Below are 17,139 nucleotides of genomic sequence, written 5' to 3'. Positions count from 1 at the left end.
CTCCTGCACTGAAGATAATATTTTTTTTCTGAAATACTAAGTCAACTGTATGTAAATGTCCAGATATGAACTCAGATGACATCCCTGAGGAACCCAATTCTTAACAAATAGAAGAACAGTCTGGATCTCTCATTCTTCTGCAGCTGCACTTGATGCACACTGTCTTTCTAGTATGTTTGTGGATTTTTCCAATTAAGGAAAATAATTCCTGGAACTACATTAGTACGCTGTATGGAAGGGAGGTCTGAATAACAGTATGCCTATCTATTCAGCCTCTGTCATCTCTGTTGTTAAAAAACCACAGAATTTACCAGAAAGGGAAATGAAGTTTTATACATTAATGGATATTTCATCAATTTTGCTAGACTAGATGGAAATTGGGTTAAGGAAAGTGACAAGCAGTATGCCTGGGTTGAACTTTGTTCAAATACATGACAAAACCTGTGTTTGCTGATAAAATTGCACATGATTAATTTCAATGAAATCTTCATTTGTAAGCTTTGGAACCTTTCTTTGTGTTATGCAATTAAAGTACATGACTCACTTTGTTATCAGTCATTATACTGACATTTTAAGATTTATTTGTCTCAGTTTCATCTTGTGCAAAGAGATTTTGTTGCACAGACAGAATTTAGGTCATATGCTGGCTGTCTGAAATTAATGGCTAGAATTATTTGAATGTATTCCACCTGGAAGAACAGCTTATAAATCATAAAACAAAACTATGAGGTTACAATAACCACAAGTTTAGGGAATTTTTGCTCATTCTATAAGGCTTGAACTGTATTCTTAAGTGACAATTTATGTCACTGGTTAAGACACAATGTTCTGATCATAAACCTCAGTTGTTTTGAAAGGTGCTCCTTGTTCATTTTTTTGATATAATAATTCCTTCCACTGTTTTAATTTAATTCATCACTGCCTTTGATATGCATATTCCTCTATTTATGTCATTTCTTGAAAAAAAATTAAAATAATGGTCAAGTACCTCTTCAAAGCCAAGTGATTTCACTCAAACTATCTTCTGTCTCTCTAACCCACTTACCTAAATTCCAGTATTAGGTGCAATGAATGAAAAATAAATAGAATTGAACACAAACTCCAGCAATCCATGTATCCTCTTTTTCTCCCTTCTTTGGTCTCTTCTATTCCCCGCGCCCCCCTAGTCTGTTAAACCATTCATAAAACATCATTTGAATTGCAACTGGTAAATTGCATGTTCTTGCTCTGTCTAGAGTTCTGCAGGACTTGAAGTTCTAGACTCATCTCAGGTACTGTCTATGCTACTTTCAGTGCAGCCCCTGTAGATCTGTTAAATATGACACTGGGCAGAGATCAGGGTAAAATATGAGCATGTGTTCTGACGTGTATCCATATTGCCCAGCCCTGAAAGCCTTTGAGTGTTATATGGTCACTGTGCTCTAAGGACAAACAAAATATCCTACATTCTGATCCTTCCCACATACTTTCTGTGAAGTCAGCCAGCTTTGGTTGGATGATGTCAGCATGAAACTAGTGAGACACAAGGACAGACCTAAGCTGAGTTTAGGTCTCCATCCTGGCCTCTCTCCACTAGAGTAGGAACCCATTCATGTTTGTGCTAGTGAAAGTAATGATCTCAAGCTTTTTCTTCCACTCAAAAATGCATCAGTCTAGAGAAGAGGCTCATGGCTGGGCTTAGGCCCATGCTTGAAAGACAGTCTCAAGTTACCTAATCTGCTACTAAATCCAGTTCTTTGGTAAATACTTTCAGAATTAAAAATCAGCAAAACATATATCTTTCTTCAAAGGATTTAAAACTGAAAGGCTGACTGGCATTAGCATAAATAGATGCGGCAGTAATATTAAAAGTTTTCTGTAATATCCTGTCTCTGAGTTCTGTTGGTCTGCCTCATTTCTCAGTTCCCAGTTAATCACTTTATTTTGTCTACAAATCTTGCTATTGTCTTTTTACATTATTAGAGAATTGCTGAGATAGTTCAGAAAGGGATATACATGAGCTTTGACCAAATTCAACACAATTCCAAACTGAAGTTTAACTTACAATGGAAACAGTTGCATTATCTTTTATTTTTGTAGAAGTTTATTTTTCATGTCTCCTTTACTGAAGCATAATAAAAGATTTTCCCGCTTTGTGTACTTGAAGGTGTGGCTACATTAACTAAGGCTTTGAAAAAAAATCCAGAAAGAAATGGAATTGTCAAACAGTATAAAGAGTTTTGTAGCATTATGCATAACTAATTATGAAAAATATTTTCTGATATTAGGAATGAAAAACCATCCTAAAGTACAATTTTGTATTATATGCTATGTTACTATACTAGGGTAAAATCCTGCATCTTTTATCTCCTCAAACCTTTTTTGAATCAACTGGTAGTTTCTGTAGAAGGTAGGGAATAAAGAGACTGGGTTGGCTTGCAGTTGTTCAAATTAAGATATGCTGTTTTCACGATGGTATTCCAGGATAGTCTCATTACAGATTTTTCAGTAACTTAAGTATTCGTTTACCTGTCCTGCTTTTGCATTTTCACAAACAAATGTTTCATAGTATTTGGCAAATTCTGGTGCATGATCATTTATGTCTAAAATCCGGATGAAGACAGGTATCTGGCTACTTTGTTTAGGATTATCTGAAACAAGAAAATTATTTATATTACAATGCAAAGATTTACAGTCTATGAAAAGGCCTGAAATTATCTAATATATTTTTTCCAATAGACATTAGAAATGTTCATTTATCTTGATTATATTAAAACAATTGTATTTTATTTTCTACTGACATACATTCCATATACATAAAAGCCCTATTTATATTTAAAACAAATTGTTCTATTATAGTATATGTATTTTGAAATAATAGAAAATATACTTAAATTGATTTGCATTAAAAACAGGCCACTGAGCTGTTACTGACTTGTATTCCATACATCAGTGCAGTAAATGATTCATTGCAAAAGGTGTTTCCTGAGGTCAAGCTGTCAAGAACATTTACTTTTTCAAAGAAGTAAAGCAGTTAAACAGTGCCAGTCAACAACAACATCAACAAAAATAATACCAACCCAAAGTTGTCCTTTCTCCCCAAAATGTAAAAAACAAACCAAAAAAAGGATATATGTAGATGTTACCATTAATTGGTCTTCACAAAGTTGTCAAGCTATCACTGGAGATGAATCTCGCAGTACACATATTGAAAATGGAGACCATATTTGACCAAACAATGAAAAAGCATTTATAAGGAAAAGGTATCAGTCTTTCTGAAAATGGGAATATAATTAATCTCTCCATATGACCCGACTCCCAGACTGTTAAACACATAAACTCCTGGGGAATCTATAGGGAGAATGGAGGAAGGGAGAAAAGTTGTTTCCTAAAATCAGTATGTCTGTTTCCCCTCTGATGACTGTTATCAGTTGGCTGGAAAGAAAAGGCAGGCAAGAGACATCCAGATCTAAAAGCGTCCAACAGAATAGTAAAGAATCCAGGTGAAAGACTTGGGTCAGGGTTTGCTTCAGACATGAGGGGAAAGAATTTCCTCTAACCTTGGCTTCAAATGGAGGCATTTCCTGAGATAAGTTAAAACAGTTGAGGTAAATAATAATTTCTTCCCCTGTTTATAGTGGTCATTCTGACAATGTGTTATTTGTCCATCATGGACATCTTTTTTTCCAAGGATTTTCCCAAAGACTTAACTTAGGATAAAGCCAGTGCATCACACCTGCACCAAATTATTTGCTGGGAATTCTCAGGGAACCAGTTAACTTTTCTAATAGATACTGCACACAGCTTTGTTCAGCCTGAGCATTCCAAATTATCTTTTCACACATGGGCAAAGATAATCCTAAAGTTATAAACTGAACTTTTAGATGTGCATTTAAAGATACTGTCTATTGATAATATATGAATAAGGGCAAAACTAATGAAACAAGATAAATCATACTGTAGAATTTCAGTCTTTTCTCAGTTCTAATGTTCTTCCAAGATAAATGATCTCCAACTTACTGATTTCAGTTGCTATGACAGTGATGTTATGCCAGGGAGTTTCTTCCCGGTCAAGTGGCCTTGAGATGAATAAGGATCCATTTCCTGAATAGATGTTGAATATTCTGTCAAGGTCAGTGTGTCGATCCACAGAGTATCTGTCAAGATACAGTACGACTGAGCATCACTATCTCCTATTACAGTCTCTAGTTTAGCTCACAGCCACCTCTAAAAGTTTTCTGATTTTAACTGTGGTTAATCAAGAGTGTTTTCTTTACAATTAACCTAAGCTTTCTTGCAGCTTCCTGAGGAGTGCAGCATGTTACTAATACTGAGAAACAACTTTTTAAGACCAGTGAGTGGGATGAAAAGCAAACTATTCATGTGGGCAGTTTGTTAGACTGATATTTGAAATTACCTTTTAGCTTATAAAGTGAATGCTGGAATGAAAACTAAAAGTGAACATTCATAGATCATATTTTTGCAAATTAATTGTTTCTTGGAGAACTCAGTCATCAAAGGACACACATTGCAAGTATAATTAAGTATCAATTTGTAACAAGATATTTTTGAGATGTCACAAGGACCATCAAAAACACCAGAAAAAACTTTGGATTAGTTGTTGTTTAAGATGGAAGTTCTTAAAATCTTATTTTATGACACTTGCTTTTGCTTTGTTCTTTCCAACCAAGGAAAAACTTATTTTACAGGTGTTTTTAATTAATCTAGTAGTTGCCAGTCACTATCAGGTTAAATAGAGAATGTATACATAGATTACTTAAAAATATTTTATTTTCTCACACTTCCTACCCCAAACTGTACTGCTGCAGGACATGACAGGCTTGTTCAGAAATGCAGAAATTAGGTTGCATGGTAAATACACAAATTTCAATGCTGTGTTTGTCACTGCAGATAATAATAGCAGATGGCTAACAATTACAACAATTTCACAGCACTGAACTCTTCCCTCTAAATGTTATGACTTTCTTGCAATCATTTCTTATTTAATATAATGTGATCATTAAATAGTTAAGTTATGGAACATGGTAGACAGTGTTATGTCTAGGGGATCATGAAGGTACAGAAGGCTGACTGCTATCAACAAGCAGGGAGCGTAGAAATACACCTTTTTGAGTATTTTACCTAAGTTTGCCATTGGAAACATGGTATAAAAACATAATCATGTGAACAGTTTGGTGAAAGTACTAGAGCATGATGCCAGTTAAACGCTGACCTCTCCTTTCTTTTTACCTGGTGCCTATAGGCTGTCCTTCAGAAGCTTACCCTGCACTGTTAACTGTGTTTGCCTTAGCTCCCATAGATATTTCTCTGCTTGACACTTTTCAGAAGCCCCTATGGGCTTCATTGCTCAAGTGGCTCCCTATTGCATTGCACTCTCATCACAATTTGTGCATGAGACTTGATCCACATCTAAAGAATTTTAAATTGTGTAATGGCTTACTTTATTGCATTCTTTGTTATATCTGGATCTTGGGCTACAACCTGCCCAATAATGCTTCCTTCCTTGGCATCTTCATCTACCTCTATTAAATACCAGGATCTTGTGAACACTGGAGGTTCATCTATGTCTTCCACAGAAATTTTGACCAAAGCCGTGTCTTTGAATGGGCCCAGCTGAAGAAAACGAGGATCAGGATGAGTGTTGGTTGCTTCCACTCTTAAGGTGTATAACATCTTGTTTTCAAAATCCAGATGCTGGGGAGCAAATAATAATAATAATAAAGGAAATTGTGTCACTTTACAAGAAATGTAAGTCAGTTCTATAATGCTGAATTAGAAGTGTAGGCATTTTTAGGAGCAAAACCTCTAAAATTTAATGCATCTTGGAGAAGATGGAAAATATTAGGGCTTGTTCTAGGTATAAGAAAAATAAGGAGTATTATAGGGCAGCAAGGCAATTATGATCCCTCTGCCTACTATTTGTTTGGATTCCTGGGAAACCAGGAGGCATCAATCTATAGAAAAAGAGAAAAAGAGAAAGAAACAGGGAACTTGGACTCAATCCACAAGCAGGAATTGCTAAAGGTCTTATTTGTCTCATCTCGTTTGTAGGAACAAGAACAATTATCCCAGCTCTTAAATACTCTCTGTCCTATTTCTTTTTTCCTTACTCGTCCCCCATTACCATCTACCTTTGCCTATTTTGCATCAGGACCAACCCAGACTTGTCCCTGGCCTCCATATTCCAGAGTGAAAAGAGAAACTATGAAGTCTGATTTCCAATCTATGTGACATTTATATTATGCACATCCATATATGCATATGCATATGCACATTCATATGCACGTGCATATACATAAATATACCGATGTTTCCAAACGTATGTGTATAGATCTATATTTTATATATATGTATATATCAATTAATTGTTACTGCTACATTCAGTAAGAACAGAATGAAAACATTGTTCAGAGTTTAACAGTCTGAACACTAAAAAGCGACCAATAAATCTTTCAGAGATGATATTTTGAATTAAATTTCTGCCCATATCTTTGCTCTTTGAACTTCCATTGACATAATATGTAACAACTTAAGTTTCACCAAGGTTGGACTTAAACCAAGACAGATTTTAGGTACTGGATATACCTGACTGTTGGACAGATTAAAGAGGGACAGTTTAGCCTTGGAGGTGTAAGTTCATCAAACTTCAGGTGAGCCTCCAACCCTTGTGAGCCTTACTGCAGCATTCAGCTGACAAACCCCACTGTGAACTGAACCCCTCCAGGTTTTCACAGCCCTAATTCAAAAATACTGTGTGTGAGAGTATATATATTGAGCAGACAGCAGCCACTGAAATATTGCTTTATGTGAAGTGACATGCCAGTAAATTTCCCTCGAGACTTGAAAATAACAGATACTGCTGAAGAAAGAGAAGAACAAAACTAATACAACAACTCCTTGGCATCCTGACCCCTTGTGAGATCTACCCTCCCTTCCCCTGGAAAAAGAAAAATAACCATAACATCTGGAGAGCTAAGTACATATAAAAGAGAGGGAGAAAAAAATAAACCTTTTTGACAGTTATAATCCCTTCCTGTGTGTCCTTGTCAGTGACGATATCAAACATGTCTGATCCATCCCCATTGGAGATGCTATACTCAATCTCTGCATTTTCACCCACATCAGGGTCGTTGGCTTTAATTCTGCCGAGAGGAGTCCCAGGTGGTGCAGACTCAGGAGAGCTGAACTGGTAGGTGCCTGGAAGAGCGAAATCAAGCATTTATTATTTTGAGAAGCTTTGTTCTTCTGAATAGCATCATCTTCAATTTCACCTGGATTTTTTAAGTAACTTGAAGTTTGAAACACTTTAAGAAAAATGCTGTTAGTCATCATACTAAACTTTAAAACAGGGTTTGGAGTTGATTGACAAGCTGTCACAAAAATTTCAAGTGATTCTTCAAAGCCATTTAGTACAGTGCTTTTAATGCTTTTTTTTTTTTTTTTTCCCCTCTCCTTCGGCTATAAGGAACAGAGAAGCTCAACAATTACGCACCAGTTCTAATCTTCACTATTTAACAGCATGTATATATTTTTTTCTCTCAGTTTTCTAGAAATGTTCCCAGATAGATTTAGAAGTAGTAGGGAATTTTGTTTTGTTTTCTCAACACACAAGAGCTGTAGAAACCGGTGTGGATTTTGGATAGAGACTAAAATAGAATAGGCCTTTTTTTATTATTATTCTTTTGAAAAAATATATTCAAGATTTGTGGGTGTTCTGTGTGAAATTAATTCATTCATCTCTTATTGATAATACATACTAAAGAGTCATGTTAAAGAGCATTTGGCTACATGTTCATGTTAATTGCTGTAGTTAACTGAAATGCAGATACATTCAGACTTTAATTTACTCCGCATATACTTTTTGTGCTCTTTCAATGGTTGGTTTCATTTAATGTTTTTATAATCAGGGTTTGATAAAAAGAATTCTGATTACACAGACATTTTAATCTTGCCTATGTGTATGAAAAGTGAATTTATATGTATTTTCTAACAACATTTGCAATAAAAATCTAATTATAAAGACATGCTGTTGCAGAAAAAGTATTAATCAGATGGTTTTCTTGACCAGTCAGAACTAGACAATGAAGACCTTTCATCACTAGCAAGACACACATGTTTTTAAATCACAGTTTTCAGTTATTTGCTACCAAGAAAATGTAAAAACAATTCTGATACATTCAATATTTTACATGTGACATTCTGGAATCTGATGTTTCTTTTGATCTGTTTTCTCATGTAAATTAATATTAATTTACTGAGTGGAGTTGTAGCACTGGGAAAATACCTTAAGAGTCTGGACCTGACAAAACTAGCGCCTGATAAAATGCACAATCCTTATTTGAACCATCCAAATAGAACCTGTACAAATTATATTGACTTGTAGTACAGTACAGTCAAGTATCTTTCTTGCAACTAGCCTATTTCCTATATTTACATGTTCTTTGCTTTCTTTTAAGACACTTAAAAGGTCCTGAAGGTTCCTTTTAAGTATAAGGACTATACCAAATGTCTGAGTGGTGAATGAGTTTCTATCCCCAAATGTACAGACTAAGTACAAAAGAGTGTCACTGCAAATACCTTATATTTATATAGATGTGTAACAAAATGGAAGCTAATGCTTGATGCTAAATTGTATTTGCTGTTACAAATTCAAGGTTATAAATGAAAACTCAGCAGTAGACTGTTTGGCTGCAATCCACACACACTAAGATGCATGTTATTCCCTTAAACGAGGCTGAAAATGTGATGAAAGTTCGGATTCCTGGCAGCTAACCATAAGTTTGAAGGCTTGCTCAAATCCAAGGGTTTGGAAGGTGAGCCAGAAATACTGTAAGAACAAATTTAATCATGCTACTTATGACTTCTCCCAGAATAAATAACTCCCTTGAGTGCTTTTCCCTCTGAAAGCATTCCTTATTTTTGTGGTGCTGTGTGAGAGCTACACATTTTAGGCATGCAAGATGGCTAATTTGGTTTAGAGTACAGTTGAATTCAAAATATGTAAGATTTTCATTATGGTGCCATTTAAATTCAGTTTAAGCCTATGTCTTTTCACTGTCCAGGATTCCTTTCAGGAAACAAAACGAAACAGAAAATCTGTTCCTTCTTAATGCAGTCTGAACAACCAGTACTTCACAGTGCACTCTGCCATTTTCCTTTCTTCTGCCCCTCTAAGAAATCAATCTGTAGTTTTTCAATACCTTAACATTAATTCCTGTTGCTTCCATTTGCAATTCACCCTTGGCTTTGGGCCACATTTTCACTTATTGTTGCCTCACATAAGAGAAAATAGAAGATAATTGTTTTTGGAAGGAGCAGACTTCCAGAACTAGATAGTTCTTTGAAGGTATGCCCCTCTTCATAACTATCTAGGAAGAAATCAAAACCTCCAGATGTTTCTCAACATTTGATTTCCTAGGCAGTGTTGAAAAACACCTTGCTGAGGAGAAAGAAAATGAGAAGGAAGGGTCATCAGCAAAACAAAAATTGCACCATTGAATAGATCCCACAGCAGGTCTTCTGTAGCCCATCCAATGTGTTTTTTTCAGTGATGTTCAAAGTAGAAAGCTACACAGAATATTGTATGAAGCATCAAATAGTGTAAATTTCTCTATAATTAAGTACCAAACCCAAAGCTTATTGAAATAATCAGAACTTCCATAGACTTCAGGCTTCAACTAAACTTGAAATAAGAGCATCATAAGGAACAAAGGCTAAGGAGACAGAATATTTTGCAGTTCTATGCATTCTTCGTTCTTTATTTTTTTAAATTTAGTTTAATTTAATTTAACTTAGCAACAAAGCTTACAATGCGGTGTGTTATACCACATTCTAATTTAGGTTCAAGAATTCCTATTTGCCAAAATATTATGGGCTATATCATGCTATACATGTTTAAGCAGTATCCCTCCTGAAGTCAAACAGGAAGGTTGGTTAAAAATTTCTGTTTGAGTTTGTCATGTGTAGATATTTCTCAGCAAGTAAACTCTGAGTGTGAATTCAAATTATATTTTCTTTATGAGTGCAGTACTTCCCCTCCCCTCTCTTTTTTAAAAGCAATCTGTTATGATGAATAGAGATAAAAAAAGTTATATGCAATTTCAAGAATCATTTCTCCCACACTGACAGAGTTTTCTAATATTTTTAAAAATCTCTTCTAGGTTGACCTGTTTATACTATTCTGAGTGTACTTATTGCCATGGTACTGAAGTGCTTTTCAAGTTTCTTCAAGTCCAGCAGAGCATTTTCTAAATCAGCTCTGTTTGTTCAGTCCTTGGTGAATCTCTAAAGAGAGCCAGTCAGGTCCCTAATCAGTGCCAACAAGCAATTCAAATTTTATAATGTGGACATTTTTCCAGTAGGCACTGAACTGAGGCTGTAAATTTCTTCTGTCTGCAGCCTATCAAACACTTACAAGACTCTGATTGTAACAACGTGGGATTGGATTTAAACCAGTGGCCTAGGATGAAAGGATTTGTAGTATGCTGTGAAGCTTTCTGTATTGTGCAGCTTTCAGGTGCTTGCCATTTTTTATTCTACAGAGATATTTTTTAAAAACTTAATTGTGTCAAACTAGTCTAGATTATCAAAATCATTCAACATCAAGAGCTGAACACAGATTACAAGTACCTAAACCAAATGCTTAGACTTCCAGCGGAGCATACCACCTGACCAACTCTGCCTGTGCAAGGTGGTACATTAGAAAATTTGCTGACTCATTTGCTTGCCTAAACATGTGGAATTACAAGTGTCTCCAAAAACTGAACCCTAGATTTTGTAATTAAATTCCTCTAAAGGCTTTCAAGTCCCTGCAGTTAGCCTAGGTTATTGTTACAGCTCACATTCCTGTAAGCAGAGTAAGAACAGGAAGTAAGTTTATCGTTCTAGGAAATACTTTGCTATTAAAAAAATGGAAGCAGAGATTCCCATTTGCCTAAATAATCTACAATGTAAACAGACACAGCAGTGGAACAGTATTTACACTTAAAAAAATAGGGAGGAAAAAAGAAGATCCCACATGGTGACAGTGAAATAACTGATTTTAGAGACATTCTTTGGAAAACAACAGAACTCTTAGATGCTCCATACTCTGGGGGAAGCGAGGCGGATTGTTGTTGACATCAGTCAGCGTGATGTTCACGGTGGTGGTCCCTGATAGTCCTCCCATCTGGCCTCCCATGTCTTTGGCCTGGATGACCACTTGATACTGTTCCCTATTTTCTCTGCTCATGTCTGGCAAAGCAGTCTTGATTATGCCTTGGAGAAGAGAGAAAAAGGAGAGACAGAGAGGTGAAAGAGAAGCACCACCCACTTTAATCTCTGAGTATTTAAATGGATTCATGTAAAATATACTGTGCAGATGTTAATCCATAGCAATCAAAACAAGGTAAACTGCAATAAGCCTTTCAATCTATGGGTGATTTAATGTGATTTTAAGGAAAAAAAAAAGTAACAGAGATTTTATTCATTGTTTGTGATGTGCTAAATCTATTTCATTATTCTTTCAATGAAAAAAATACAGTTGTTGAATTAATGAAATTTTTGAGCTACTATTATTTTAATGCATTACATAATCTCCAGCCTTGGTGAGGTTTTGATATTATGGCACAAGGCTGAACTCTAACATGTCCTGGATTCATTCTTTTGGACTGTAATGGATCATAGATTTTAATGTGCAGTGATGGCCATTGTAAATCAGTTAGGGGTATAGCTAATAAAAGAATTGGACAAGACTGTAAAATTAATGTTGCAAAATCTTTTTTTGGGTGTCTGTTTTCAATAATTTCATAATTGTAATTTAAAAGTCTCAGACTCTTGTACAGGACACAAAAAGAGTAGGGACCTCAGGTGAGAAAACCCCAAATCCCATAGCCTGAACACAGAAGTGACCTCAATCCTCCTGGGATCCAGAGCCCAAAAGTCCTTTTCATTAAAGTGGACACACACATGTTTTCTTTTAGAAAACCAAGCAGAGAGGGTTTTTTTTTTTATTTAGAAGGATGGTAGCTTTGCAAGGTTGAAGTGATGAGAGCTTTCTCTTGTGAAGTGGGAGAATTTAAATACAACATGCTTTTTTGCTTGGGGGATTCACACCCCTGCCGTTCCTTTCTCAGAAGGCGGCTTTCATTACAAGCTTGGCTTGACATGGAACTGTCCTATTATGCAAAAAAAAGGCAACCCTGGAAAACTCTTACTCCTAGACAGAGTGAAACAAAGAAAAAAAACTCCGTAGTCTAGTGGTGATGGCATTTATGTCTGATCCAGGATTGCCAGATTCTGATTACTGTACCTAGGCTTGTTAATATATGTAACATTAAAAAGCAAATTGGATAAAAATGAAAGAGAATCCCAGAACCAAAGATGAGAGCCTAGGTCTCCCCCAAACCATCTGCCTGCCTACCCACCTGCTGCCATCAGTTAATGACCATGTGGTACTGGTCCTGTTTCTCTGCTCATGCCTGGTAAAGATATTTTGAGGAGGGGATTGGAGAAAAGAGAAAAAGGAGAGAGATAGGAAAAGGTGGGAAAAACCCAGACAATTTAATCCTAGGCAAAATCTTTATTCTCCTTTTTAAAACTGTAGCCATATGACTCATTATCCTTTTGATATAATGCCCTTGCTGTATTTAAAAAAGAAATTGTTTTAAAAGGAAATTAGCCATCATCTGACCATGCTCAATGGATTAGGAACTTCAGGGATTCTGGGCACAATTGCACTTATATTCTGGATTCTCAAACCAGAAAACTTTTGATAACCTGCAGGAACAGGCTAATGCAATGCCTGCTAAGTCTTATGTGCATTGGGATTAGATATCTGGAGGAGTGGAGGGTGTTGTTTGTTTCTATTTTGAACCTCAATTTTGGGTTATAGATATCCAAAGTTCACACAATTTTTTCTTCTTTGTGTCTGTCTCTTATCTGATTTCCTGCATAACAGTGAAAAGGGCTTCCATTCATGTTTTACAGCTTGTAAACATTAATGCTCCTTGCTTCAATTCTAATAGCTGTTGGAATCACAGTACAGTTTCAAAAAGCATCTTGATTTGAAAATTTTCAGTGGTCAAGAACCTATCACAAACTTTTAGAAATAATTAATTTACCTTTGGGGATTTTTTTTTTTACCTTATACTCTGAAATTGTCCAGCTCCTTTTTTCTTTTCTTAAAGACAAATGGATGAAATTCCCAGAAATTGGTGTAAAATAAGCTTTAATACTTTCAAGATTCTTTGGGCCCCTTACAATATTCTACACCCTTTCTCAAATGTTGACCTTTACAGTTAAGAGTCAACTTCCAGAAGTTTTATTCCAAGTAAAGCAGATCTTCTTCTGCAATAATATTATTTTAACAAAAAAGGCATACTTTTATCGTGATTCCAGTTTCCATTTAGAAAAAGTGTTATCAGCTTCACATCTAGTCATATGATGCCATATGCTTGTTCCAATATTTAAGTGCAAGTGAAAAGTGTCTTGATCCCTGCATCCTGTCCTTGTCGTTGCAAAAAGTAAGACTGAATGAATTGCTAACCTGTTTCTGGATCCACTGAGAAATATGGCTGTCCCTGGAGGATGCTGTAGACCACTTTGGCACTGTTTCCATAGTTAGCATCATCAGCATCTGTGGCTGTCACTTGAATAACAGATGTACCTAAATGGGTACCAAACAAGGAATCAGCAGATTTTAAGGCGGCACCTACTTCTTGTAAACAACATACAGTGGTTTCAGTATTGAATTCAGTAAAAAAATAGAACAGCATCCAGTGGACAAATCCAGTGTTATTCTACCCAAGCAAACAGTAACATAAAGTCTCATCTTCCTTGTGACTAAAACTAAAGTCATCATAATCACTTAAGTTTCATGCTTCAGTTAAACATGAGTAAATGCATAGGGATTGACACATGTCTTTGAAACCCAGCACAACATTAGTTTTTTTCTGGTGATCAAACAGGTTTGAAGATTGTTCTCTGGCAATAACATGACCTCAGTTGAAACTGTTCACTTAAAAGGTAGGTAGCTGCTGTGTGAAAATTACCATTATGAGTTTTAAGTTTGGCTTAGTAAATTAACCCAAAGCAAATTTCCCCATACTCATTTTCTGCTTAGATTACAACCTCCAAATATCTGAAGTCAAACTGAATAAGAAATTTTGTCTCATCCTTACTAATTTTTAAGATGCGTTTAAAAAATTAGCTTGGTTTTGCAATAAGAACTTCTGGGGGGTTTTGTTTGTTTGTTTGTTTGTTTTTATGTCTTGATCAAAATTATCCACCTATTTGGCAAATAATTGCCATTAAACAATAACTACATTTTTTCAGCATTCACTTATTTTGCATGAAAATGGCTTACCCATGTTCTGTGATCACAGTGAGGAGAATATAGGCTATATGGAATTAAGAGCACTGTGAGCCAATACGTTTGGTGTAGTTTATGGATTAGAAGCAAATAAAAGCTTCTGTAAAGACTTTCTTATAAGAGGTATAAAAAGACAAAACTGTTCTTCACAAGCTTTTATTTTTAAGCAATTTTCAAGACATCAGGATACATTTTGCTAACACAATCTAGAGCTGACAAATGTCTGGATAAATGCAGGCAGTCCAATAGCTAGAAGTGTAAAGGTCCTTAACTCCTTGCCAAGGGCAGAAGGCTGACTGAGAAGCAGCTCTTTATTTTTGGCCGGGTATTTTTTATGTATCTCACTTTCCTTATAAGAAAAAGGGCTAGTGAGCACTGTCCACTTAAGTGATAGCATTTCCTGTTCCTTTTTTTCTTCACCCTCAGCCTCTCTAGATTGAACTTCACCCAGAAAACCTGCAGTCAAGTATCTGTCTTGACTATAAATTTAGAAGATGCTCATTTACCTGTGACTAATGGAATTGAAGTGAATCATCTCTACTGTCGCTCTTCAGTGTGTACAAGGGATTGGGGAAAGTAGAAATTCAGAGTAATCAAAACAGATTTATGAGAGCACATGTTATTATTAGGTCCTGTTAGATGCATCTGTTTTCTTATAAGATGTAATACAGCTTTACACATAATAGTTTTACCTACATAATAGTAACAATTCCCACTATTTCAGGTTATTTAAACAGCACGACAGGAGGGGAGGAATACCTCTTTCTCTGCAACAAACCAGCAGAACAAAGTTGTAAAAATGCTTTGTCACAATTCATCAAACTCTGAAGAGGATTTTTGCCATCAGCAATCTAGATTACTTTTTGCCTGGTTAAACAGTTAGAGGTCATCTGTGTGCCAAGCTGAGCTGTAAAGATAATCCTGAAGAGGTGAATATTTAAGGACAAGTTTATCAGTAACAGTGTTCAGCAGAACTGCTCATCTGGACAAAAATTGAAGACAGTTTTTGGAGAAATGTGAAGTTCCATGAGTCCTATCTGCTTTCAAAAAACCAAATAAGTTAAATCCCATGCCTCCTCAAAACTAACAGGGAAAGGAGTCAATATTACTTGCTATGCTATAAAAAAAGTAAAAGTCCTCAGCAGAATCATATGCTTATACTGTGAGCCACTATAGCATCTAGAAGTTAAGAATCAGGGGAAATGTATATGTCCATCCCACCCTCCCCCCCAAAAAACCCCAAATATCTTCATCGGGAAAACTTATTGCTGTGGCCTCCTGATCTAGACACTGTCTTGCACGGACACAGAAGTTTGAATATGGTCATAACAACTGAATGCACATTAACTTTTTTTTCCTAGTGTACTGTTTTGATGAAAAACAGAATGCTGAAGCTTGTTTTGAGAAGGATTTTTTTTTTTTTTTTTAAGAAAGGCATTTCAGAGCTCAGGGAAGTCTTTGACAAATGTCTGCCTTTGTCTCACTGGAATGTATATCTTTGTTTCCTGAGGCTCAAGTGCCATATAATCATGATTGCTGAGGAGAGTACAGAAGCTGTAACCCTGCAGAAACTTCGGAGGTCACTACCAGGTAATTTAAGTGGATCTTATATAGAACGAGATCTCATCATGCTTTGCAAAATATTGATGTTTTCTTTTATTTGTTGAATTCTATAGGGTGGTGAAAAGATAGTGTTATAACAGCTGCTGCTTCCTAGTAAACTAATAGTACAATTGTGAAAAATTATTAACAAAAGTATATACTCAGAAAATTTGTCAGCAGGCAGTTCACTCTCTTCTATGCCAACAGTCTGCTGTGTCATAAAGGAGGATCCTCACAGACAATAGGCAAAGCCTGTGCAGCTTTTTTTTATGAGGAAAGAAACTTCTCTTAGCCTTTGGGGTCTGAAATTAAACAAGAAAGGCAGTGAAATAAAGGAACCCAGCACTAATTACGAAGTGATTGGTAATGAGGCAAAACCAGTTTCGATCTTTTTAATTAAAGACAAATATGCCCTATCTTCACCCCCACCTGAATGGTACCAGCAGAATGTGGATGTATTTATTCATTTGTTTATTTATAGTCTAGATTACCTCACAAGCAGCCTTTTGCCCACATTCGTCAGCAGAAGTCAGCATGATTTAAAATACGAATCAGGCTGCTAGGTTAGAAATTAGAAGCTTTCTGAGATACTTCTACAGCTGCCAACATGAGCAGAAATGAAGGAGTGAAGTGGAGCCTGGGAAGAACTGGGGGTGGGGGGATGGTGTTTTAGTTTCTGTCATTATTTCTTACCATCCAACTTTTTTTTAATGGGCAATGAATTAAATTAGTTTTCCCAAGTTGAGTCTGTTTTGCCCCTAATGGTAATTGGTAAGTGATCTCCCTGTCTTTATTTCAACCCATGAGCTTTTCCATCTTATTTTCTCCCCCTGTACTGCTGAGGGGGAGGAGTGAGAGGGCAGCTCGGTGGGCCTTTGTCAGCCAGCCAAGATCAAACAAAACACACAAGCAAACTGGTGTGAAAGATGACAGAGAAAATGTGAGAATGACTACAATAGCAGTCTAAGAAGTAATAACATCACTTTTCTGCAAAACAAAGTGAACTTCAACCCAATCCTATCCAGCAAGCCTATCCCATCTCAGGATGGGAACTAAATCTCAGAGTTCTCAAGAGGTATGTCTTATTTTATTTTCCTTTCTTTTTTCTTTTTCTCTTCTTCCCTTCTTTTTTCTTTCTTTTTTCTTATTTGTTTTGTTTTGATGAATTCTTAATACTTCTTTCACAC

General features: G+C 36.0%; 1 protein-coding gene across 4 annotated transcripts in view; it reads right to left on the bottom strand.

Annotated features, from left to right (window-relative positions):
• Positions 1-17,139, bottom strand: part of LOC104024921 (cadherin-9) — a 71,305-nt gene that overhangs the window by 11,508 nt on the left and 42,658 nt on the right. For 2 of the 4 annotated variants that reach the window (XM_075706004.1, XM_075706005.1), the window contains exons 3-8: positions 13,526-13,645; positions 11,089-11,256; positions 7,010-7,197; positions 5,441-5,694; positions 4,000-4,136; positions 2,509-2,630 (exon numbers count right to left, since the gene is read on the bottom strand). In XM_075706004.1, the coding sequence (XP_075562119.1) occupies positions 2,509-2,630; positions 4,000-4,136; positions 5,441-5,694; positions 7,010-7,197; positions 11,089-11,256; positions 13,526-13,645 (989 nt within the window). Of the gene's footprint in view, positions 1-2,508; positions 2,688-3,999; positions 4,137-5,440; positions 5,695-7,009; positions 7,198-11,066; positions 11,257-13,525; positions 13,646-17,139 lie in introns of all 4 variants that reach the window. The other 2 variants (XM_075706003.1, XM_075706006.1) reach the window with 2 other exon arrangements.

This window comes from Pelecanus crispus, chromosome 2 (assembly GCF_030463565.1).
Source record: "Pelecanus crispus isolate bPelCri1 chromosome 2, bPelCri1.pri, whole genome shotgun sequence".
In the NCBI taxonomy this organism is placed as follows: domain Eukaryota; kingdom Metazoa; phylum Chordata; class Aves; order Pelecaniformes; family Pelecanidae; genus Pelecanus; species Pelecanus crispus.
This window is presented reverse-complemented; position numbering and strand designations above follow the sequence as displayed.